A 26984-nucleotide genomic window follows, 5' to 3' on the forward strand; every position below is an offset into this window, starting at 1 on the left:
CCATACTTACCCTGGCTGCTGTCTGTCACCCAGAGCCTGTTTCCTCTTGGACCTCACAAGATTGAAAATCAAGCTGACCAACTTCACCTGGTACACGGTAAACAGAAATAGCACTGCTGTGCGATGCCTGGGATCTGGGTGCCACAGCAAGGGAAGCGTGAGGCAGGACTGGCTTTACAAGGCAGTGGAACAGACTGATGGTGCTGTGCATGGGACCTGACAGGTCCAGCTAGTGTATTTCATAATATTTTGTGAGAGGATATATAAATGAATGGAAAATATTTTTTTCAACTCTGCAGACAACTTCAGATTATATTAGGTGTTCCTCAGGGTCTTCCCTCCAGCTAGTGTTTAAAGACTGTTGCAGGTTACTTTGCTCCACTTTTTTTTTTTTTTCCCCCAGTCTCTTAGAAAAAAATTCAAAAAGTGTGAGAGGAAGGAGCTTCCTGAATCCTGCCTAGAACATGTTCATTTAGCACTCTTTAAACTGCAGTGTAAATGTATTCATGCTGAACATAGTGTTTATGAAAGACATTTGATGGGTTGGTCTTGGAAAGGGAGATCTGCAAAATACCCACAGAAGAGATGTACCTCCAAGTGCTGTAGCACAGGGTCCCTGTGTTGGGCTTTTAATCTCGCCTATACTGAAAGGGAAGGTTGTCCTTTGAGATGGAATTTCATTCCTTCTCTGTGCCTATTATAGTCCTTTCTCTGTGTGGAAGAATTTGCCAGTTTATCTGAAACGTGGTGTTTGAAATATCAAATATTGTGGTGCTAGCTGAAGCTCTGCTGATTTAATTATTTCATTTTACACACACCACTACACAGCCAGGATGTCTTTTTTTGACACAGATGATTAAAATGAGATACCAATAAAGATAAAAAGCTTTTGATCCTAGCCTGCCTCTTAAATGTACATTCTTCTAGCCATGTTTTCCAAAACCACACACAGGGACTAGATTTTACATGAATTTGCTTAAATTGATGAATTTAAACAGGGGTTGAAAATGGGAGTTTTCTGAAGTAAACAGTGAAACAAAAGGAATTATTTACATCTGGATTTTAGAAAGCATTCTGAAATAGTTTGGGTCTACATTTCATAATTTCTCTGTTTCTCTTCAGCACGGCAACACGAATCTTTTTTTGTTTTAAACAGCCTTCAAATTCTGAGATGAGGACACCTTGATAATGGCTGCCTGAATTCAGTTCAACACAGTGGACACTGAATATCCGGTTGTAGAGATAAAGTAGGAAATTTAGATTTGAAAATGTTAAATTTCAAGTGTATTGTTTAACTGCCAGTAAAAAGCACTCTAGTACAGAGGTTTTGGTGTGGATCCTGCCAGGATTGGAGGTCTGATTGACACAAGTTTAGCTACATACATTATATATTCTGTTGCAGAAATGCAGATTTCAACAGCTTATAGCTGAAGAGTGGTATTAATCTGCCATCGTCTTCTAAAAAGACAGTTTTGTGCAAAAGCAGTGTCATATCTCTGTACTGTTTTGCGCTGTTGGAAGAATGTTTGCCTATGCAGCAGCTTCTTTTTACTGAAAAAGCAGCCCAAGCAGTAATACTGATGTTATAATAACAGTTTTTTAACAACAACAAAAAATTATCCAGAAGCATCTCTTGTATCCAAAATAGATCTCTACTTTCCCATCCTTCTTTTAACTCCTTTAAATTTCACAGGCTGGAAGTTAACTCTTAAACTCTGTCAGTTCAGTCATCTTCCTCATCATCACCATGGAGAACTTTTATGTCACCTTTTGGAGTTTGTCTGTACTGCTCCTTCACCTGCTAGAAGCAGAGGTGTTGAACGCAAAGTGTCTTTGCCCTCTGCAGAGCAGAGTGTGCTGCCTTTGTGGCCTTCCTGGCTTGAAGATGAGATCTGTGAAACAAAACACAGGAATCGGAATGAAGGTGTTTTTGTGGAAAAGATGCTGAGCGGTTCTTTGGACCTGTGGGGTGTATCTGGTGACTGAATCTGTGGAAGCATTCAGAGCCATCAGAGTGTTTGAAGCAGAGAGTGGGGGATCTCTCCAGCTCAGAGGTGCAGAGCTTGGGTGGAAGCTGTTGTCCTTCACAGCATTAGTTACTTGTCATCAGTTTGGTGGCACACTGCAAGAAGTTTCTTAAATCTATTGCCTTAGGTTTTCAGATTTTTTGTATGTTGTATTTTGTCTGTATGTCAAAGGACTTCATTACAATACTGTGTTTCTACAGTTAGTTATGTTTGACATTTATGTTTTTCTCCGTGACAAAGGATAATAGTGATTTTTGGCATGATTCTCACAAAAGACCAAAAGCCCCAGGTAACTGTGTTAACTCACAGTTAACACTGGAATAAGACAGCAGAAAGAAAGAGGGCATCTGTGAAGTGTGTGTAGGCAGAGAAACAGGCAGGCATGAGGAAAAAAGCCATTTGACAGAGACAGAGGCTGAACAGAGGGGGAAAAAAAAGAGTCAATAAGAATGATAAAAAAGCAAAACAATAAGTTACTGGCAAAAATATAAAAATGGAAAGCTGCAGAGGGATAGGAGAATTCAAAGGTAAAGGGAAAAACCCAAGAAATAGTGCAGACCATAGAGCAGGGGAGATTTAAAACTAAAATCAGGTTCTCCGGCAAACTGATGTGGATCTGATGGCTAAGTACTTGATTTAGAAGAAGATAAAAGTTCAACAGAAGAGTAGAGACAGGGAGAAAATGGGTTAGGGAGCAGGCAGAAGAGTAAACTACATTTTGTTGAGGAAAATTACTATTTTTGTCTGCCTGTTTTTTGTTTGTCACTCTTCTGTCACCATATTCTCTTTGCATAGGCTCATACACTTACAAAAATAGCAGTCATCACATTCAGTGCTTGCAAATTCAGAGCACAACATTATGTCTTATATTCCATATTTTCTTCTTCTAAGGGATAACTGAGATAACTACTTGATGTCTGGAAGCAAATATGGGGATTTCCGTGAACATTGCTGTACTTCTTCTGACACTGACGTTTTTCTATTACATGCATATAATACCATAAGTTAGTATATAACCTAAACAGTAGTGGCATTAGTAAACCTTACTTTGGTACCAGGCTAAAGAAGCAGAAATGTGAAAGACTGAGCTGCTCCTGAGAGGAAGAAAAGAGCACGAGACTAACAACAGTTACCAGTGGAAGTGTATCATCTTCAGCACTTTACAGCACTGAAACGGAGGGATAAAATTAAGCCTTAAGTTTCTCTGTAGTCATTTAATACATGTCGTTAGTACATTAGACGTGTACGTAAATCATAGTACAGCTATGCACTACAACTAGCAGGGCCCGAATATCGAAACCATCCTCTTCTTTCCTCTCTCCTCCATTAAATCAATAGGCCCTAATGCTCTCTGTTAGTTCAGCCAGTCTTAAAATCAACCCACCATCCTATTGACAGGCTGTATAAAGACTGCAGAGCAGTTTACTCAGCCAGTAAATCGCTGCCTTCAACACTGCCTCCAACCAGTAGAGATGTTGTGTAGAGTATCAGGAAGGCAATTAAAATGGGTAAGTCGCACGAGCCTGTTCTGCTGCTGCGGGAGCAGCCCTGCACAGCATGGTGTAAAGCATTTACTATTATACATGGGGGCTTTGTTTGTTAGCCAACTTCTGTATTCCACCCCCTTTTTAAAAAATCAGAATTCAATATATGCAGCCAGGTCACCATTTTTGGTAAGACAGTCTGTCAAAATGCTGCTTTGTGTCTGTCCTGCAGTTCTTTGACCATTGACAAGTGTGAGATTAAGCACCGAGTGATGTTGCGTAACCTTTTGTCCACTCCATTACAACAAAGCTCAATGAAAATACCCTGTCAAAAACAATTATTTCTTATCTATGTTGTAGGATTATTTTCAAGGGATAGTTAGTGAGCTGATTCATTTTTCTAGAAGTGTCAAGGCAATATAATTGAAATAGCTATTTCATTTCAAGCAAACATGATCAAGAAGTATCTTAATAGCAGTCCAAGCTGTTGCTGAGTCATATGATGTTTCTCAGCTTGGTATATTTTGATTTCTGAGAGCAGAACCATAAATCTATTTTTGCAGCAGATCGACGTTCCCAAATTCCTCATTTTAAGGGCTTAATATCTCTCGCTGAAGAACAATGGCTCATGAGCAGGATGGAATGGATGTCAGATAGCACTGAATGACCTAGGAAAAAAAATGCGGCAGGTAAATACACCTTCTGGCTGTCCAAAGCATTTAGTTATTCTGTGTGACTAATCTTTTTTGTCACAGAATACTTCTGTTCCCTCATTGGTACAATATTACCGTAATTGAGGTTTGTAAGTTGGGGGCATGCTGTTTCACTGTCAAGGAAATAGAAGCTGCTCTTAGAAGTGCGTGGGCCTGGGGCTCGAAGCAGCACGGGACAGTGTTTTAAGCATCTCTCCATTGGTGGCTAAGTGCAGAATTGGAGAATGGTGGGTATTACCTATTCTGTACTGGCAGTGTTCTGCAGTTTGTCTGCTCATTCCTGACAACCAAATAACACAGAATCAAAGAACTGGTAGGGACATTTAGAAGTAATTCAGGCTGCTCTCTAGCCCCCAGGCAGGTGTGCCTGTGCCATCCCTGGCAGCCTCTCTCCAACCTGCTCTTCATACTGCTCGGTGATGGGGGAGGATCTGTAGTCTGCCTTGGCTGTCCCAGACACTGTTTTGTTAGCTTCCCTGTTAGAAAGTCTAGCCTAATGACTGATCTGAATCTTGCTGTAATTTAAACCTGATATTCCTCATCCTGTCCATTGAGAAATACTGAGAAATTCTGTTCCTCCTTACAGAAGCTCTTCATATATTTCAAAACTGGTATAATTTCTACCCTAAATCTTCTCTAAACACACAATCCTAATATTTCCAGTGTTCCCATGTGTGTCATGTTTTCTACACCTCTAGTCGTTCCCATTGCACTCTGCCAGACTCCCTCCAGCCTTTCCTGGAGAGTGCCAGAAGCTGGGCACATGGTTCTGGCACAGGCCTTTCTAATTGAGCAGAGAGATAACTTTGTGTTTCTTCCAGGTCTTGTTTCTATTTATACAGCTCAGTAAGGTGTATGTATCTCACACCAGCATGACACTGACTCACATCCAGCTCATGATCTGCTATTATCCAGCAGTCTTTTAATGGGCTGCTACTCCATGGACAGGCATTCGTTAGGAAAAGCCTTTGAACAAGTGGAGTAGGTAGGGGTCCTGTAAAGCCAGGGAATCTAAACACAGGAGCTGTGCTGTGATACGCAAAGTGAGAAGCTGCTTCAACTGGAGGAGCTTCATTTCATTAATGTGAAATAGAGAATCTCCTTTCCTTTGTTCTCTGAATAAAACTGGGAATATGTTATTCTATGTTGTAATACTAGATGTGCCATTATATATCCAGGGGACATCTGTGAAGTGATAGAGTTCTTTTGTGGAAGTATAGTTGGAACAATATATTTGAGAGGACCATATTAAGTCAATTATTTTGTCCACATTAGAAACCAAGGAATTAGTGAATCCAAAGGAGTGTTTGAAGTCTGTTCTTGTGATTTCATTTTGTTGCTAATGTAAGGATGAAGCTTAGTGTTTTCTCTCTGCCTAGTTCTGTCATCTTCAGTGAAGGCCTTTTTATATATTCCTGGATTCACTAGCCACATGAGTTAATGGAAATCTATGCTTTTATAAAGTTTCTTACAGCTTCAGCCAGCATCACCAAATGTGGGGTTTTTGGCTTACCGAAACTGTCCTAACAAAAGCAAAGATTGTCTTGTAGTAGAGTTATACTACAGAGGACATGGGTTGGAAGCATCACCCATGCCGTAGATGTTCATAGGGCTTTGAGCATGCCATTTTCACTAAGATTCTTCATCCTTTTGTAAAACTAATTGCTGATCTCTAGATATTTCTGCTTGCCATCTATGAAATGGCTAATGTTATATTCAATTGGTTTGCTTTTCTAAGGCTAAGCCAGTGATTAATTAGTCAAAATTACAGTTAAAATAGCAATGGACCCCAGGATACACATTCCACATGTAACTGTTTGAATTTGATCAGAGATAAGTTGGTCAAATATGAACTCAGGGAAATTTCTTAGTAGTAGAACAGCAAAACAAACTTCTTCAGACTCTTTAAATAAATATTGATTTGTTTGTTCTTGGTCTTGCAGAGCTGAATCAATCATGAGCATTCTTATGCCAGGCTGCCATTTTTGTACATACACATTTTTTGCTATGCCAGCAAAAATACGTGGGAATAATGCTTATATAACTGCTGCGTATCCAGAAGACAAAATGCAGGCTGAGTTACAGTAGGAGTGCATTTGTCCTATTTTGATGTTGTTCTATGAGCACTGTGGGACAGCTGACTTATTTTGGTTGAACTAATATTGTGAGGTAAATTTTTAAAAAACCACACAGGTAAGCTGAGTCAAACTCAGAGTTGAATCTACAGATCTCCAGAGAAGTAAAATCCACACCATCTGTCTGACCAGTGTATCAACATACTCACTTAAATTTGGATTTGTCTCAGTCATAGTCAAAGCACGGCCAAGGCTGGAAGGCACTTCAGGAGATCTTCTAGTCCAGACCCCTGCTCAGAGCGGGGTCCACTAGAGCATGTTACTCAGGGCTGTGTCCACTTGATTTTGAATATCTCTACTCCACGACCTCCCTGGTTCCTGTATTTTGCCACCCTTGCAGTAAAAAAGCATTCTCTTTACATTTAAGTAGAATTTTCTGTCAGTGGGCACTGCTGAGAAGACCCTGGCTCTGTCTTCTCTACGCCCTCCCACCATGTGTTTATACACATTGATAAAATCTCCCCTGAGCCTTCTCTTCTCCACACTGAACAATCCCTGAGTTAACACATGGAAAACACCCATGGAAGGACAGAAATATTAAATTACTCACATAAATTGTAATTCCTGATCCTTTTGCCTCTTTCCCCAATACTAGGTTCACAATGCTGTTCCACTTCCTCTGGCTTTTCCCTAGTACCTTGGATGGGCAAAGGATCAGGGGTTTTTCAGTCATGTCCAGTCTCCTGCTGTTGCAAGCAGGGAAGAGCCCGAAGCTCAGAAGGGTCGAAAGAAGCCACTCAGTGCCATGCTGTGCCACAGAGCCTTGAACACCAGTTGCATCTCTCCTTGTCAGTCTTTGCTGGATCTGAAGAGGTTTAGTGTAAAGAATTTTTTTAAAAAAACAAAACAATCTTTGAGCGTACCATCACCCAAGGGCTTCTTCCTTGCCTGGCACCCCTGCAGCACTGAACATCTGTTAATGAAAATGTCTGGATGATTGTAAAGGGTGGGCCATACCCCACCCTAAAATGAAGACAAGAAATACCCTAAAAGTACCTGTCTCCTTGAGCTATGGAAATACTATTTCCTAAGCCCGTGTATTAATCAAACATGTCAGATTGCTGTTTTCCAGTGGAAAAGGGGAGTTCCCTGTCCCACATAATGTGTGAGGAGCCCAGGGTGTACCAGGGGAAGAAGGCAAAACCTTTTTCTGAAAGCTGAGTTATAGGCCAGGGGTGATAAAACATTCGTCCTGGCATCTGCAGATAGCCAGGATGCCCCTCAACATGGGGGCTGAGAGGGAGGTTTCTTTCTGTTGGTTTTTTTATAGTATCTTTTCCAAATTTTGCAAGACACACATCAGAGGACTTTTGTGTCCTTCTGAGCCCTTGAAGTGAAGCTGCTTTACTCCAAGGGCATCAGAATATTAAGCACACAGAATAGGTGGGAAAGCCATCTGGCAAAGAGTTGCAAATAGTTGTAGTTTGACTTAACAAGCTTGACTTGGAAAACACATTTTGTCATCTGTAGGTCCAGAAATAGCTGCCCGGAACCTCCTGTCTCACTTTGCACAGTTCCTCCTATAGGGCTGCAGGGAGTAATCGTGTAAAATGACAAATCCATCGAAAGAGAAGTGTGACACTGAGTTCTCCCAGGGTAGCAGCAACACAATGTAATATATAGCATGAGGTAATAGTAGTTCCCGTTAGTTAATTATACACCACTTTGAGATCTTCAAATGCAAGGTAATGGCTAAATGCAGTGAATGTTTATTGTTGGTGATGGCAGTATGATTTGTCTCCTGGCTCTTTGTTCTCGTCCTCCTTTCTGTGTGAGATTTGAATTCTTCTGGAGTAATCTGAACTGCACCTTCGGGCACAGCAGTCTCTTTTTCCCAAAGCAAGCTTGGTTTATACACCATCACAACTGAGAATAAGTTGTGCAAAGGGAAGATTGATAACACTTTCCTGATTTTGTTATATTACCAAATGGCAATCTTTTAACCAGGAGAAAGTACAGGTGGTGATCTCATTACTTACCAAGTAAGCTACATTTTAAAGAGCACGGTATCCCACACTTCCTCAGATTAATCCTGTGACTCTTGCTCTGCCCTTGAAATGTGGCAGTATTGAATTATAAGTGACTGTCTGTATCTGAAGTATGACTTGAATTGTATTTGGAGTTGTGGGCGTATTTCCAGGCAATGCTAATGGCACTGTGTGCTACTGGAAACTCTTTTGTTACTGGCTTTTGCTTCAGAACTGTCTTTGTTGATGTGCCTGAGAGGATCTAGGAGCCCCATACAGATCATCAGGATTTTTAATACATCAGACTGCTACCACAGTCTAAGAGTAGGGTAAAATTCAGGTGACTCAGAGGGCTCAATCACCTTCATCTGTTTTTCCTACATTACCTTGTCAGCATTCTTCTTGTAGCTTAAGTTGATATTTCATTCAGTGGCTTATTGGCGTGGCACAAATTGCTATCATCACACAAAGTAGAAGTGGCATGATGCCAGCATGGAGTTCTCCAGAATTACCTTTGCTTGAAAGCAATGCTGGTGTTACTTTAAAGTTACCGATGTATGCTTCTGTTACCCTTTGAATGATGCTGTGTTGTTGTTTGCCTCATTTAACTCATTTCACCAGTAGCCACATTGTTCCTCAGCAGAAAATACTTCGGCATACTTCTAGATGTCACATGCTTCATAAATGTCTGCATAATAGAATGATACATATAAAGCAGCATGACTGAGAAGAATAAAGAAGCCTTGGGAGACAAACAAGATCACTTGTTGTAAATAGCAGAATTATAAAATTAGTGGCTGATGAAAGAGCAGTAGCCAACACCCTGTTTACATTTGAATAAAGATTTTGATGCAGTGTCAAATATAATAATTCTTGAAAACCTAATTCATGCTGGTTTGGATGGGGGCATTGTGGATTTGGAATTGGCTGAGATCACAAACAAAGCTAATCGTAACTACTAATAAAGGAGTGATGTAGGAACCAGCCTTATTTATTGTCTTCATTAATGATCCAGAAGAGGCAGCTCACTGGATAAGGATTATTTTGGCTTTTACACTGAGACAAGTGCCAAATACCATACACAGACAGAGGGAAAGTATGAAAACAGCTCAAGAGATTAAAAAATGAGCTAAAATAAGGTTTATTTTTAGCAGTACAGGCGCATGTATCTGGGAAGAATTATCTCTAATACTTATCCTCTATGGTAGGAAGAAAGTGAGATTCAAGTGAGCTGAACGTGACAGGGCTTGAGTTACTCATGTACTCAGTTTGTGTGAGTGTTAGCATGTTGTCTGCACGTGTGCTGCATCCTTGCTTGTACATCTGGATGTAACATGACAGCACATGAGAGTTCTGTGCTTACCGTAACGTAAATTAATGTTAACAATTCTTTGTGTTTATTCTGCATGGGAATGAAGAGCTAATATAAAGGAAAAGTCATAATCAGTCCTGATAGAGGTTAACACAACATTGCATGAAGAAGGTTGGTGAAATTTTGAACTGCCTACACAGGTGTACCACCCAATAGAGACATTATGGATTCACTCTCTGTGATTCTTCAGGCCTTTCCATTGCCTAAAAACCCTCTCTGGATGCAAGACCTGAAAGTTTTGTAGTCAAAACCTTCCCCTGCTGCTGACTATGATTGGATGTGCCTAAGCGTTCAAGGCACCTAGTTTATGCCCTTGGAGTCTTCTGGGCATCTTTTGATAGGCAGGTGAATCCTGAGAGTGCTGCATTGTGGGGCACAGAAGCCACACCACAGTTCATAAGCCTGCATCACTTACAGTCCGTGGGCCTCTGGTGAAGATTTATAGTGCCCTCTTATCTCCATGGCATTTATGCAACTGCTTCCAGTTGCCCTCCCACGATAGTGGCAATTTGCACTCCCATCTCACCTGCTGCGACTCTTGTCTACCTCCTCCAAAGGATGTTGTAAAGCTGCAGCTGGGGAGCACGTCCCACCCAGCTCCTCTCTCCCTGTTGCAGCCTCTCCCAGTTTGCTGGAGGTGCTTTTCTCACAGAACCCCGGGCAGGGTCTGGGCCGGTGTGGAGTAAAAGCGAACTAAGCATGATGTCTTTTCCCACTAGCAAGGGCAGAATGTGTTTGCCTCTTGTCACCCTTACAGGTTTTAAGACCAAATTGGGCTTTTGGAAAATTACAGTCCAAGTGGGGGCCATAGTCTCTTCCTTTTTATATGCGGTAACCTTGAGATTTCATCATTAACCTGGTAATTAAAATTCACATCCCTTTTTTTTTTTTTCTGACACAGTGCAAGAATTTAAGCTGATGCTTCTAAGCTGAGTGTGCTGATGGCTAGAGCAAGTGTCTCTTATTGCAGCTCTGTTTGAAATTACTTATATAAAATTCTCAAATGTTCTTCAGAGCAGGGCATGCAGGGAAGTACCCCAAACTCCAGGCTCTAAAGTCTGAAAGTTTCTTTGTCACCCGAAGTGTAAGCATGGAAAGAAACAGTTCCTGCACAGCAGAGACACACTACTTGCAGAACAGCTTTGAGTAACAGTTTTCAAACTGTGGTACATACAGCACAATGTGGACATTGTCCAAGCAGTTGCTTCCACTTGCTTGCAGTGGTGAGCATGGTAGTATACAAACAAATCTCTCTTCTTCAGGATTTGTTTCCAGTGCTCCATCTGGTTTAATATCTCGTACCAGTACTAGATGACTCAGAGTAGCTGCACAAATGTCTGTGGAAGGTAATTTTGAAATGTGTTTTCTGTAACATGCCTAGCCTGTGTTTTTTAAGGACTGGCTATATGCTCTGAAGCACGAGGGTTTACCTTTCTTCCAGAATTGTTGGGCTGAGTTCTGGGAGCTGATTGTCTGACTTGGCCTTGCAACAACTGTCAAGAATAAACATTCTTATATTGTGATATTTGATGAGTCGAAGGGTGATAAAATATTTATTTAAACAACACAGGCTCTCAAGAATTGTAATTTAATTCAACTGGAGTGGTGGGACATTTCTGGCAGTTAACCCAAAAATCTTTTTTAAAAATTCTCACCTTAATTATAGAGAGGTTCAGATGGTTTGTTAAAATTCCACAGTGTGAGTGGACTCAGACAGATTTTGCAGAGGGGTGAGCAGAGAGATATTTTATCTTTGAACTTGCTGCTTTTCATAAGCTATCATTTTGTTCTTAGAGAAGATAAAATAACTTTTTATGTTCTTTATCATATTAATTACCTCCTGTCCAGAAAATAAACATTGCAGTCTTTTTAGCTTTACTTCTTAGGAGAATCTATTACTTGTTTCTAAAATATCTGTTTCCACTTGATTTGATTTATTTTATTTTGATAATGGGAGAACAGACCTGGAGAAATATCAGAAGAAAGAACAAAGCCATGACTGCTAAAGTAGCTTTTTAATAACCATTTCAGTGTTATTCTCATGCATCCTAACACTTTTTGTTTGCTTTCTGCAGTGCTGCAGTACTCTAAGCAGAGCTGTTAGAACTGAGCTGTTCACAGCACTATGCAAATTGTCACATGGAGTTTAGGTCCTTCTCTTTCCATGAGTGTAAGATTCTGAGAAGGTCAAGGACTCCTCTAAGGTACTGAGCTGTTACATCTGTGCACGTATTACACGGCCACTACTGGGGCATTCTGCACATCCCTATGTAGCATTTTAATATGTTAACCCAAGGTTTTATTGGTTTAAAATGGGAAAAAAACAACCCACAACATTGAAAGCATTGCAGTTGGGAGCCTCTAGCTGTGACAGCAACCATGTTCTCTTTCCTGCACCTTACTTTGAAACAAATTAAGAAAATATTATTTTGTTATTCTGTGCTTCTGTAGTTCATCTCTGCAAGTGTAGCACAGTGACAAGCTACAAGGTCTTCTATGGGTAGTTTTCCAAATGCTACTTTCTGTAGCAGAATCCATTAGCAATCCATACCATTGTTTCTGAGTTGGGAACAAAATAGTTGTGGTTTGGGCAGAAGAGTACAAAATGGATGTTCTGCCTTGGTCTCTCCTCTCAGCCACTCTCCTTCCTCATCTTTTTTTTTTTTTTTTTTGGTTCTGACACTTCTACCATGAGGCTTTGAGGAGGCATGTCCATTTTCTTATTTAGTTCGCTAAGCCTGTGAGTGAAGTATGCTCACTTGTATAGAGGGAGGAGGTCTGAACACTTGGAAAACAAACCTAAAGACATTAGAGGTAGACTGGGAATTCTTGCATGAGGAAGATGGGAGGACTGGATAATGATGAAAGATGAGGAATTCAGTATCTTTAACATAAAGAGGAAAAAACAGTAAGACTGCTTACTAATGTATAGAATGAAGTCTCTGTCTTCCTGTGTTTCAAACGTACGCAGCATATTTTGTGGCTTACAGCCATGTGAACAATGCTAAACAAAACACTGAGGAAGCCGAAAAAGAAGGACGAAAAAATAAGTTATGATACCCAGCAACACTCTTCATATGTAGAAGTAAATAGATGTGCAATTGCTTACATTGTAATATTTGATTAGTTGAAAAGTGATAAAATGTTTTTAACAGGTGTGCTTCAGGCCCAAACCTGTAGTCCTTACAGAAAAAATTTCCCCCTGGAAAACAGTAGAAATTTGATGTGTGTCCTACAATCATAGCTGCATCTGTGAACCATGACCTAGCATAACAGCTTGAAAGGCAAATACATTCATGTTAAACTGAATATTGAGCGAGATCAGGTAGTTCTGTCCAGTACATTTTGATGCTGGGTGTATAAACTGCAATCTTTCATTTTATTGCTAGGTTTTTAGTTCCTCAAACACTGTATTTGCAGTAGCAAAGAAGCTTTACAGCAAGAGTGTAAAGCTTTGCTGCAACACAAAATATAAACCATTATTTGGAATTCTAGCTGCAGGGAAGTGGTGACTCATACCTTAACTGAAATTTTTGATCCTCTTTCATTTAGATATGGAAGACAGTATATTGCCCAACTCGTCACAGGAACCAATCTCCCTGAGAATATTTGTTGACATGAAGCAAAATTCTTCCAGGAATTCCATGGAGAACTCCTGCTTATAAATGCGGCTTTATTCGATAGAGGCATAGAGCGTGCACAGAAAAAGTAATGAAAAAAACCAAATATTTTTATTGTGTATAAGTCATGCACTCCACATGGGTGTAGAGCAATGAATGAGAATACATCTGCTAGTGGCTTCCCACTGAAATGAGATCAGGATCAATCCTTGAAAAGTTAGATGTTTGCTCAGCTTGTATCTGTTAGGTTTCTCTACTCAGCTTGTGCAACTGAGGGTAGTATTTTAGTCTGATAAGTAAGCCATATTCCTGTAGTCTCAATCTTTAAAGGCTACCTCAGACAAAATTATTTTCCGTCTCAACAGACTATGGGCCAACCCCATGGTGTTATTGGCAAGACATGGAGTAAAGCAATTTTTATTTATTTATGAGAATAATTACGTGGCATAGAAACTAGTTTATTGACATGGTTACTAAGTGAATTATTGGACTCCACTCCTGAGCATCATGAAGTTAGTCGATATTTATATCTACGTTAGATATTATGCCAACTGGTAGAACTTCCAGCATTCCATATAGAATATTTCCAGGAGTAATACCCCCTCCAAGTCAAGACCCATTCAGGTCAATGAGGACTTTGATATTAAAAGCAGTATGAATGATCTAATAAGTGAAATAGCTTTGACAAATTGAAAAACCTGAATACTGCATGAAACTGAAAAGGCTCTTTTTCTTCTCCATCACTCTGAGTGATTAAGATGACAGTATTACTTAAGATGAATTGAACTGTGAACGTCCTTAGAGATATTGTCAAGGCACTAGCAATCAATCTTTCTCTGTCCCCTTCCTATACTTTTTATTTATTCTATTACATAGTTGCTTTCAATGTAATCTTTTAGTTTTATTCATCTTTTTTTGTAATCTCACATGAACAACATAATTACTGTTGTTGAAACAAGTGAAGCTTTAATGTTATACACAGTTGCAACATGAAAATGGTACTTATGATAAGCTGGAAATCAAATAAAAGGTTGTGCATCCATACAGGTTCTGAGCCATAATTTGGTCACAGAGATACTTCAGTGAAGGGTGCAGTAGAAGAACATTTAATCATCCAAATATGCTATATGCAAACTGATGACTCTTTTCTCCAGGCCAATACCACACTGAATTTGTATGTAGACCATACTCTTCAGACACAGCTAGTTAACATAGCCTACAGGGCCCAGGAGCTCTTTCCGTCTTTTATGTCTCTCTCCCTTTCTCTTTATGCCCTTTTCCTCCCTCCCAGGCCCAGTTATGCCAACACATCTCTGTTTTGTGGCACCTCTTGCAACATAGCACCAAGCTGGCCCTTCCCAGCCCAGAGGAAGAACCCAAGAGCTGGACTGCCACCAAGCACACAGCCTCTGCTGGGAGAGATCACTGCAGCAGTAAGGTTTTGTTATGTCAGGTGTATGAAGTGATACACAATGCTCTTTGTCCCTTTGTCTTTTTTAACCAAACCTCAGTTTGAAGGAACTTTGTCAGTTTCCCATAGAAAACTAGGCTAAGTTTCTCAGAGCTTAAATTTGGGGAGATGAACCAGAGATGTCCTTGTTTCCTCTTAGCCCATGCAACAGTGCTTTCCAGTGCCTGATTTCACATCTGTATTTAGGGGCACCTTCGGAATTAACTGTGTCTTTGTGAACTTGGCAGCACTACAGTTCATAATCTTAAGAGGTCTTAGCGTGATCATTTATACTTCTCAGAAGTAAACACATTACATTTTATTAGACCAGTGCCCTGCCAGATGCTGAGTGCTCTGCTTTCCAGTTAGGAAAAGTAAAAGAATGAAGGAATGGAAGTGGTCACTTCTTTCTGGAGACCTTCAGGACATCTTAAAATATGGCTTATAAACTTTTTTTGGTTTCTAGATACAGTTGCCATTTTAATTTGTAGAACTCAAAACCTAGGTCAGCTTCCCTGTGAAAAATAGTAGCATTTACTGACTGACTCGAGAGCAAGTTCTGCCCATCTCATGTTGACCTGCAGATGTGTACAAACACTAATAAATTAATTTTTCCAAGGAGCGGTCTGCCTAAGTTCTGGGCAGCAAGTGGTGGTGCCCAATTAAACTGGACTTGCATCAATTTGGGATTCAGACTAAAGACACTGCCATGTTTGGGGAGGCTCTTTCATCAGTGTTACGAAATTTTTATCTTCTGCAAAGGCTGTTTCATGAGTCCTGTTTCCTGCTGCTCCAGAGCTGGAAGAATGATAGTACTTCTTATGCCTCTGCATAGGTTGTGTGTATCAACCAGTTCAAGCACCAGGACAGCTTTGCTACAAGAAATGCCTGTGGAGCAGAGGAAGGAATGGATTCACTTCCAATGAACCAGCAGACCCGCTGTTAAGGGGAAGTAAGCTGATGCAAAATACACAGGCAGAGCAGATGTTCCTTGCTTATTAGTGTAAAAAATGGGATGGGATCCTGGGGCAGCACAGCTACAACACACTGGGCTGCCTGTTATTCAAACCAGAGCGCAAGGTGCCCAGCTTGGAAGATGTTTATAATCATAAAGCAGAATTGTCAGGGACATGTAAATAAGAGTGCAGAAGGATAGATCTCCCAGCAGAAGTGACAGTTCTGCGCTGCAGTTTTGGCATAAGCTAACTACAGGACTCGTGTACTCATGTGTTTTCTGACGGAGGCTAAACAGAGTCAAGATTTCCCACTGATGAAATTTTTACATGGATAATCTTCCTCCTACCTGTGCAGGGAGCATAGATGGAAGGAAAGCAGTATCTGTGCAGCACTACTCTCTGACTCATTTGCAGCTGTCCTAAACTGCTCTGATGTCTGGTGGAAGAGTGTGTGACACACAGGAGCTCCGAACAGTTCCCAAGGTCTGTGCCCCCAGAATGGCTCAGCCATGTGTTATGAGTCTGGTGAATAATAATAATAAAGGAAAAAAGAAGACTTTTACTTGTTTGTTGAAAACAATTGGAGTTGAATTCTGTAATGTAGAAAAAGGCCTCTCCAAGCAGCGCCGGGTTTTTTTCATCAGTTAATTTGCAAATCGTATATTTTCACTGTTTTTAAACATGCTTTTCAATTCATGCTCTTGAATTTGGGTGCATTTCTAGGGAGAGATGCTTGAAATTGAATTGTTGGCTCTCTGTGCTCTGTAGTAACTCTAACCATCTCCTAGACAGAAGAGAACATGCAGCTGGGGTGCAGACAGCTGCCATTTGAAAGCTGTAACACAGGAGTGCCGCGCAGGGTACCTCACTTCTTCTGTGATGGGACTTGTCCTCCAGGGCAATTCCCTGTTGTCTTTGCTGTTGACCAGCCACCTTTGGCCAAACAGCACCTGAGCTCTCAACAGGCAGACTGACACCTCCTCAGTAACATTGGTTATCTGTACAGCTCTGCTCTTAGATCTGTTCCTTGCCATCCTTCCTGCTTCAGTTCTCTAGCAGCAGAGAGCAGGGGGTGGGGAGGGGTTGTGCTCCCCTACTTTATTGAGCTGAAGAGGGTGATGGGGACCTCTTGTTTCCTTCCCAAAACCTAGGAGAGCCACTCTATTAGAGTTAGATCACTGTATCCAACCAGACCCTGGTGCAGCAAATGAAAGATGTTGGGGCCTGAGTGTAACCAGACAAACTCATATTTTCCCTCTCTCTTCGTTGACCCAGGATAGGGGGGGCTTGAAGAAAGACTGGTTTTTTTCCTTGAAACTCTCCAGTGTTTAAATTGAGACACAATGAACAGAGATGCTTATTGCATTTTGCCAACTGTGGAGCAGCACCAGCTGCTCTCAGACAGCCTCCTAGCTGTAGCAGCGGTTGTGCTCCTTCTCTTTCTGCAACATTTCATTTGCAGCCCTGTCTGAAATTTTTCCCTTCTGAAGGACAGGTTTAACAGCAGAACTTGATGGGTTTAGTGCTGCACAGTCATGGCAAGTGAGACCTGTGGAAATTTTGTACTCTGTTAGCAATAACAAAAGTGCTATATTATCTTCTTTACCAGTAATCTGATTCATCAGGAATAAATGCAGCCTTCAGTTTCTGATTCGACTCATGAATAGTGACCCACAGAACAGGACAGGATTGGCGTTGCTGTTTCCATGCTGCTGAGGCAAAGAACAAGCCTCAACACCCCTTGCAAAATGTATATGTTAAAAACAAGCAATGCCAATGGGATCTATAGCGGTCTGTTTTACTCAAGATTGCAGTCAAGTTCCATTTTGCAATGAACCAACAGTCGTACTGGTAGTTGTGCTGATTCTACACACTCTGTCGTGTCGTTGTGTTAATATGAGAAATTTGGGAAGGTATGCTCTCTGGAAAGTACTACTCATGGTGCTGTTACGGCATGAAATATTCTGCATTAGCAACATCATCAGTAGTACTTCAGGAAATAATCCTACTCCTTGAACAAAGTTTTCAGGAGATTTAATTATTATTTTTTTAAAGATGGTTGTACTTGACGCTGCTCGTAAGGAAAGGAGACAGCTGTGCACTTGGAGCTGGATTGCCCACTGTGCTGCAGGAGAGGTACATCAATCAAACTGCAGTAACACTAGGGGAAGGCAGACCCCTCTGTCTTTGTACCTGCTACTCTTCTGTGGCTTTAGGTGTTAGCATCACCTGAATGAGGAAAAAACTGGCCATGCCATTACCCAGAAAGCTCCTTGAACAATCCCAGCCCCTGTCTTTGGTAGAAAAAAAAACAAGCTTAAGGAGTGAACTTAAACAACATGCAGTGCAGTAAGTAATTAAATTACCAAGTTGGCTCCAGCGTCTTTCTGCTTGAGTCAGATGTCCTGATGAATACAGGCAGTTTTAACAGCATTTTTGAGTATTATAACTAATTCACAAGCTCCCTCTGCTGGGCTTCCAGCATAGGAGACTAATGGCAAAGCTCCTGCGAGGTTATTTGTAGACTGACCCTTTTTTTTCAGCTTGTTTTTGACACTTTCTACAGCATCAAAAAAAGTGTATGATCAAATTCACGTAAATGGCTATTTAGAAGTGTGACAGAGGTTTGATGTGTTAGATGCATATTAAATTATATGCATAGAAGAAGGCTTTTCCCACAATAATGTAAGTGTAGCTGTTACCTCCTAAATGTACTGATGCATCTATAAAATGATACTTGAGATTCAGTAATGCCTTCTGTTACTTACATACAGAAAAGAGCTCTAAGAAAATAAATACAGATCTTTTAAAATAATTAAAAGCTTACAGTCCTCAAATATACTCAATACAGTATGCAGTTTTATGTAGCAGTGGTTTTCAAAAGGCAAATCATGAGCCAAGGGGCTTGTAGCAAGCATTCAGAGGCATGATGAAGTGCTGAAAATGTTATTGTAATCAGAAGCAAAGAAGAGCTAGTCCTGCTTCTTGCTGCGTAATCCTCAAGGTCAAGATTTATGACTACAGCTTTTGAAACACAAATCTAGAGCCTAGCATTGTCATAACCAATAGATTATGAAATCTGTCTTAGTGGATTAAAAGGAGTTGTGAAATTATTTACTTCCAACTAAACAATCTCAGGTTGAGAAAGACTGCTAACAACAAAGAAGGATGATGTTCCGTGACTGCTGTAGACATAGCACTTCCTTGCTGCCTTTTAACAGGGATTTGCTGAATAAAGTTCCTGCCTTAAATAATTCACAAATCAGTGGGGTGCCTTAATGGGAGAAGGCATATTGTCTGCAGTGGCATAAGAGAAAAATGAAGAGACTTTAGAAACAATCACAGTGGCTTTTTTTATGATAAGTAGGGCTCTGAGGCACAGGCAGTAGTACAAATATGAAGTATTATAGTGCTGCCTAAGCATTGTGCGTAAAGTAACAGGTATATGGGAACGCAGCTGTCACCAGTGTGAGTGGAACAGTTACTTAACAGCACACAACATCACTGGACAATGATTTAAAACAGAATATAAAGAACTCCACGGACCAATTGATAGGGAAATTGCAGGGGAAATGTGGAATGCATGTATTCCAAACTTCAGTCTAGTGAGGAGACTGAAAGGAACACTTCTAATGTGATAGGATGGATTGTGGTGTCTTTAAAAATACAGAAAGCGTTAGCTGAAATATTAAACCACCAGCAATATATCTCTTAGTGTCAGGAGTCTTTTGGCTAACTACTGATATGGTAAAGAATAATTTTACCCACTGTGTAGCTAGCTCATATTAAATTACATTTAAGAAGTTTCTCAAAAAATGTAGCTACCTCAAGCATTTTTTTTTTTTTTTTGGTGTGGCATATTCTCATATTGGCTTTATTCTTCATCAAAGCATCTGACGGCTTTCACCGGAGGATGTGGTATCTGTATGCAGTTTATCCTTTCAAAGCCTTTGGGATGATCAGTCTATTTCTTTGCCGTCCCTAATTAAACATATTGCTTCAGTAATTCCCAGGGGCAAGGAGGCATTGCGGCTGCACTGAAATGAAAATGAACTTTGTAGACCCATGGCTACACTGTCTGTGATTATGATTAATGTAATCTATGATGTTTTGTTCATAAGTTTTTAGCTGTTTTATTAAAGATATTGTGAGGGAGCATGCAGAGACTAGAAACAGATTTTATTCCTTGGCAAAGCAAAAGAAATCTGAGGAGGTTTTAACACAAATTTGGTTGAAGTAAAATGTAGCAAGCCGATGGAGATCTTAAATGTGAACTCTGATCGTTCAGCCTTTGGAAGGCCACTAATAATGATGGTAAGTGAGGGTCTCTGTTCCAGCCAAGCATTTCCTAAAATAGGGATCAAATACAAATACTTCATATTTAAGTGTTTCAGAAAACAGGCAGCAGCCCTACAATGTCTGTGGATTGAGGCACTGGGTAAGAGTCAGAAAAAAATTTTCTTATTTAGCTATTAGTTAGGACACATCTCCTCCCTGCCTTAAGCGTAGCCAGAGAGAAGGTTGCTCTCAAGATGTAAAGGTTATTTTCTTTTTCCATTTTCTTTGGTAATGTGGACGTGGGTCAGGATGGGTTGATTTCTATCATCCATTCTAATAATGATTTTAAATAACCATTTTTCATATGGCTTTGCACATGGGCTATTTTTGCATTCTGAAAAAGAGATGATATTCATTAGCATATTTCATTATGCTACCCAAAAGGGTATACTATCTATACACGTAAGTAATCGTAATGCTTAAGTGTTTGACTTTTTACACCTTATATTAAAAAAAGGTGAACAGTGCATATCTTGCTAGCTGATACTTTGTTATGCAGCGTTGTGTGAGGCTGGATTTGGGTAGAAGTTTAACTCAATCTAAAATACACAATCAGCATTTTAAAATAGTAATTAATTCAATTTTAAAATTAAATATGCTTAGCATAAAAATAAGCTTAGTAAAACATGGTTTGTATTGAAAGTCGGTTGATTTATTAAGTAAAGGAACCATTACATACAGAAAATGAACTGATTATGATTTTTCTGATAAGTGTGTGTTTGCCTTCCAGAATTACAACTAGGATATGTTATCCTTCGCATTTATTTTTAAAGGATTATCTTACTAATCCTTTTACAAAGTATAGGATTTGGAGGAGAAGGTCCCAAAGTGCAAGACGGTAAAATGAGAGCTCTGGAGAGAATGCAGTGTGTCTCTCTGTGTCTCTGATCTCCTTGTTTGCTTAGGATTTAAACTGTTTCTTTAAATTCAGTGAAGCTAAAACAATTCATTTAAAAATGACTGAAAATGAGTGAAGTCTCCAGATGTTAATGGCTTACTTACTTCTGCTGCAGTAACGTTAAAGAAGACTAGTCGAGATCAGAAGTAGTTTGCTGTCTGGGTTGTACAAATATCATAGTCATTTGGAGCAGCTGTAATAAAGTGCCTTGTTATCAGGGAGCGAGCTAAGATAGAGAAAGAAGATTTTTCAGCTATTGGTTTTCAGTCAAGTTTTAAGTTACATTAATTACCTCTTGCACCTTTTGCATACCAAATGAGAGAATATAGTTTATAACAGATGCTGCCTCCATGCTAACGGTATTTTTTAAACTTGAAGAAGCAATAGTAAATCCTATGATAATATGAATTATAGCAAAACCAAATGTGTTCAGAAACGTTTTAAAGATGTTATCTTGATATGCCAGTTAGTTTTAGGATTACCGTTTATCTTATTTAGGCTAGTTCTACAGCCCTTTTCTCTTTTCTGCCTCATTTTGCTTTTTTTTTTTTCCTCAGTTCTCTTTTCATAAGTTGAAATATATTTTTGCAAATTACCGCTGCCATACAGGCTGTCCCCTAAAGCCAAAACACTGCTTCAGCTGAATTACGCTAATGACCTAGGTATTGGTCAGTAATGCAAAGATGTGGCTGACACAGAGGAAATTGTGGATGATTGCAGTGAATAGTGTATCATTAGAGCTGTAGTTAAAACCTGTAAAATGGATGCCTCACTGAATGCTTTAGGTCAGTAACTTGGAAAAGTTCATGTCTAGTGAAATATGTGATTTATCAATCTTACTTACTTTTGACACCACTAAGAGTAAGGCATTCGTTATTTCTTAGGACTGCATTAAAGGTTCTTAGGACTGCATTAAGCGTTGACCTGTTCATGATGATAAAGTCCCATAAACATAACTAGCCTCTCTTCATAGAATAATGTCTTGCACTTCATTTTTCTTAGCATTTCCTTGAAGTAAGAAGGCCTGATTCTTTTACTAAGATCTTTCTGAACCCACATATATAGTATTGATTTTCAGTAAAATGTAGTACCCTCTGCCTTGCTTCCTCATTTTTATATTGTCTGAGAAGAATCCATCTAGCTCAGTATGTCCCAGTAAAGCCTGTAACATTTACTTCTTCTCTAGGTATATTTTCCTTTGTCTTCTCATAATGTCTCTTCCTCCAGTCTGGAGGCTGTTTGGCAGATTGCCGGGTGCGTGTTGTTAGCTTCCATCAGACTGATGGTGTCTGGGAAGGAAAGGCATGGGCTCTTAGTGGGCCTCTTTTCACCTCATCTGTGCATCTAAAGATTTGACATTCACCCTCCTGAGATGGGATGAAACTCTGTTTTTGAGAAACATGTAAATTTAGTGTTTTATGTAAGGAACTCTTAATAATGATGTACATTATGGCATGTTCATAAGATTAAAGGCAGTACGTACTTCGTCTTGTGCACCAGCAAAAAAGCGGAGTCCTAAAAAATAAAATTATTTTAATAGACTTGATGTTTGTTTTGGTGTTTCTGTTTAGGTGCTGACCCCAGCACAAATAAAATCAATTTGCCTGGCCATACTAGAATCAGGAAAGCAGTATGCAGTGAAGAAGAGGAAACCGTTCCCACTCATGTATTCCTACTATGGAACAGAGTACCTTGGTGAGTAAAACACACCAACTACTTTGCAAGTGATGCTGTATGTGTAGATGCTGAGGCAGTAGATGCTTCAGAAATAAAATATCTAAAACCTACAGTGTGGAATTTCTCCTGACTGAGTTGGTACCATCCAGCCTCCTAAAACTGCTAGGTGGGACTGGAGAGCTGGAGGGAAGGACTTGTGCTGCCTAGCGCTGGGCAACGCAAGGTGCTTGTGCTGCATGAGCGGAGCAGCAGGCAGCAGCTCCTTTCCCTCTTTTCCTTTCCTCCCCGGTAAATCTGCTATTGCCAGATGGAGGCAGCAAGAGGTGTGGTGCCTACGCTTGTGTGGAGAAAAGGTTACTAGAGAGAAATCTCAGGGGATGTTATTTGTAAGCTGCTGTTGCCACACAAGGACCTGCAGAGCGTTTTTGGCCATGGCAGTGCAACTCAAGCATATAGTCAGCTCCTACGCATCGCGAGCAGCTTAGTTGCAGCTCAGCTGAAGCAGCGGTGAAAGGTCATTGAGCAGGTCCCTAGTGGGGCCTTCAAGGCACAATATCAGACTGCACAAAGTGTGAGATTGGTCTGCAGATGTTAGTGAGTTCTCTGTCGGGGGAGCAGAGGGAGAAGTCACTGAGTGGTGCTGCTCCACAGACCCTAGCAGGTGCAGACAATTCTTGCACTAAATTTAGCTTTTAGCTGATGGATACTGTCAGTCAGTAACTGGGAATATCATTTATGGTCCAGTTTCAGTTTGGGTTCCACAAAGACTTCAGAATAATGGTCCAGATTCAGTGGTGTGTCAAGAAGAATAATGTTTTGAAACAGCATTCAGTTTAGGTTCAGTGTAACTTCATGCACTGAGTTTTAGTCATATCAGAGTGAGAGCAGAAAAAATTCATATGTATTTTTGCATAGCTAGGGGAACTGGAAACGACAGAAGTAGTAACAAATCAGTGTCATGCACCTAGAGAGCTTTCATTCCAAGCATTATTGTAATATGTATCAAGAAGATGAAAGAGCCATGCACTTGATAGGGAAATCAGTCCCAAGGGAAGGTTGCCATGAGGTGAGGTAAGACCTAAACCTACCTTCTAATTTGACTGTTTCTGTTCTTTACAGGTGCAGCACATGGGCTTTCATCGATCCTTCAGATGCTGCTTTCTTATTATGAGTACCTGCAGCCAGCAGATCAGGAGCTTGTGTGGCAGAGCGTTGATTTTCTTATGGACCAAGAACAGAACAGCAACTGGCCTCCTGAGCTGGGAGAGACAATTGAGCGGGAGAATGAGCTTGTACACTGGTGTCATGGCGCTCCAGGTTCTTTTCCCATTGATGCTATGAATAGCCAGATGCTGATCACATTTCTTTTCCACGTTAGGTGATCCCATTCAGAAAATAAACTCAGGTTAAATTTGACCGATTTTGACATTTTATGAGATGCAGGCAAACTATTTAGGCTTTTTCTTCCAGTTAAAAGTGCTTTATTTATTGCTGAAGCAGCTGGAATGATAGGCATATTTTCTGCCTTAAAAGCATAGGTGATCACAGCCGAAAGAATTCTGGTCACCCTGAACTGTGTGTTTTCTGCTCTTGTTCCATTTTGTGACAAGACCTCAAAGAATGGTACAGCTGAGTCAAAAGGCACCATATAGGTTGACAGAGAAATAGTATGGGAAAGAACACAGATACAGACACATCTGTCAGTTTGGGGAAAGTGTTCAGAATAGGTTTTTCCCCCCTCATCAGAATCAAAGTTTAAGCTGCATTTATTACGTAGATAATGCATACATTTGACCAAAGTATTTTCACATGAAGGGGAGTTTGTACTAGCAAGAGGCATTTTTTCTAGAAGTCACTCATATAAAACTACTTTTCAGAGAAAAAGGGTATCAGTCTATAGTTTGGGTTCACGAGGTACAGCTGACGTCTGTCAGTTCAGAATCTAGTACCTTAGCAGTTTTGGTAAGTAATGCTGTATATTGAAATTGCTTTTTTACCCCCAGGCAGAATTTTATTGACAACTTGTCATATTGGCTTGGTAGCATGAACCTAGAAGGTTACAGAAAAACTTACTTTATTATTAAAGAATGTCCATGAGCATTGATGCATTGCTTTTAAAGGTGTTCTATTTAAATTACAAAAAGTACACTATAATTAACATCCCTTAAATGTGCTTTTTTGCTGATCCATTATGTTTTTGTTGGTAAGATTAAGGAACAAGCTTTTTGCTTTTGCGCTCTAATGAAGTGAAGTGAAAACAGCTTTTGCTGACCAACCCTTTATATATTTAAGAGGAAAAAATTACTTCTACATCATGGCTGGCCTAGTGATGAAACCTGCAGAGAAGATGCCCTCTTTGTTTCAGTATTTTGGGAGCAGCCTTTGACTTGGGTGTATCTGTTAGTGGAGGCATATGCAGTGAGACTCGACCAAAGTGATAAAATTCCAAAGGTCATAAAGAAGTTTCTTTAAGAGACATTTAGAGACAGGCAAATTCATTAATTGCTATTGTTCTTCCACAGAAAATCCTGTATCCCATCACTGTTCTTGGGTAATAATGCACATGTAGCTTACAAGAACACTTTTCAGCTACTTCAGTGTATATTTTATTCAGACCACAAGTGAGCTATTCTGAACATTTCCTTAGGCGCTTGATTTGGTTATGTGTCTCATGCATTCCTTTAAGGTTACCATGAACTGAGCTGTGCAGTGCTCTGTTGAAGATTATGATTAATTTATTTGAATCCCCTCTAAAAATAAGCCAAATAGCTTTTTTTTTTTTTTACAGAAGTTAGTATGCATAACTGTTCATAACTAGAATAAAGCATCATGAACCGCACTGAAAAGAGAACAAGTTTCTTTTTCTCATTCAGTAAAAAAAATTATCTGTTGACAATTGTCTTTCCCGTCCCTGTGTTTCTGTCAGTGTAAATACATGAGGTGAATGGGAATTTGAAACTGGTAGGAGACAGTGCTAAGAGTTTACTGTTTTAAAGGCAAAAATGTGACTGCTGTTTTAAGTTGCTATAGGACTGGGAATTTTAAGAGATGTTAAAGTAAACCCTGGAATTTAGTAATGCATTGAAAAGACTGAAAGTGGTGTTGTCACACCACTTAGTGGATAACTACATCTTGCCATATGCTCTTTAGCATACCAGATACACTCCGCTCCATATGTAGCATATAGATATGTAACATTGACCTGTGTAGAGCATGATACTACAGATTTTTGGTGTATTAATCTTTATTTTCTTATGTGTTCTATGAAACTCTTGTCCCACTTATTACAAAAGACAATCTCACTGCTGTTTTCCTAGGCATTGCATATCTGTTTGCCAAAGCTTACCTGGTTTCGAAGAAGCCTCAATATCTGGACACTTGTATCCGGTGTGGAGAGCTAACTTGGCAGAAAGGCCTGTTGAAGAAGGGACCTGGAATATGCCATGGAGTGGCTGGTAGTGCTTATGTGTTCCTGCTGCTGTATAGGCTCACTGGAAACTCAAAATACATATACAGGGCACAAAGGTTAGTGTTCCTATCTTTCTGGATTCAGGGTAATACTGGAAGGTTTCAAGATCATTTATAAAGCTGCTCAGAGTCTGTGATCACCATCCTTGGATGTAGCCTGAGCGTGTAAGCCTCAGGTGCAATTCCAGCTCTGAGTTGTGGGCCAGGCACGCTCTGTGGGGAGCCCTGCAAATCCTGCTTCCAGGCAGTCTGCAGTGGGAGAAGCATCAGGTTCTCCCGGGCTCCCTCCCTCCGTGCCCAGGAGCCTGTGCCCTTCAGAGGGAACCGCCTAGATGGGGAGGAATGGTGTGCATCCAGGTCTCATCCTGACATGAGGTCAGAAACCAGCCAAATTGCATACCCAAGTATAGGAGAAGAGTAAAATGTGGTTTGTTCTGATTTTCAGAGCATTTAGTACTATCCCTTACTACTAGAAGTGGAAAATAAGTATAGGACCTGTTTTGCTGTTATTTTAAAGTTTTTTAATTAATTAATCATTCCCAGCTTTAGCCAGTTTGACATTGTGCTGTTCGGCTTAGCTAGTGATGTTAATTCCATTTTGTCCTGGTGCAAGCAAGTATGGTCCACTGAAAATTCTGTCACAGTGTTGCAATTATCTTTAATTATATTTCTGTAATTTACTGTCCATGTTTAAAAACTTAGTATTCAATGTTTGTTACTGTTTTCCTTACGGCATAGAATAATGATGGAAAGTGGTATAGTAATTAGGATGACTTACTTTCAGCTGTTTGCTTTGAAGTGAGAATGTTTTATTTGTGTAGCTATTTCAGCATTACAGAATTTGTTGCATCCGTGTGAAACATTGCTTCAATCCTGCTG

At 40.1% G+C, this 26984-nt stretch overlaps 1 protein-coding gene across 1 annotated transcript in view; it reads left to right on the forward strand.

Moving 5' to 3' along the window:
- The first annotated feature begins 22537 nt into the window (after positions 1-22537).
- Positions 22538-26984, forward strand: part of LANCL3 (LanC lantibiotic synthetase component C-like 3 (bacterial)) — a 4964-nt gene continuing 517 nt past the window's right edge. The window contains exons 1-3 of the mRNA XM_010085135.1: positions 22538-22655; positions 23757-23954; positions 25955-26162. Of these exons, the coding sequence (XP_010083437.1) occupies positions 22625-22655; positions 23757-23954; positions 25955-26162 (437 nt within the window). The 5' untranslated portion in view covers positions 22538-22624. The remainder of the gene's footprint in view (positions 22656-23756; positions 23955-25954; positions 26163-26984) is intronic.

This window comes from Pterocles gutturalis, unplaced genomic scaffold, assembly GCF_000699245.1.
Source record: "Pterocles gutturalis isolate BGI_N339 unplaced genomic scaffold, ASM69924v1 scaffold36060, whole genome shotgun sequence".
Taxonomy (NCBI): Eukaryota; Metazoa; Chordata; class Aves; order Pterocliformes; family Pteroclidae; genus Pterocles; species Pterocles gutturalis.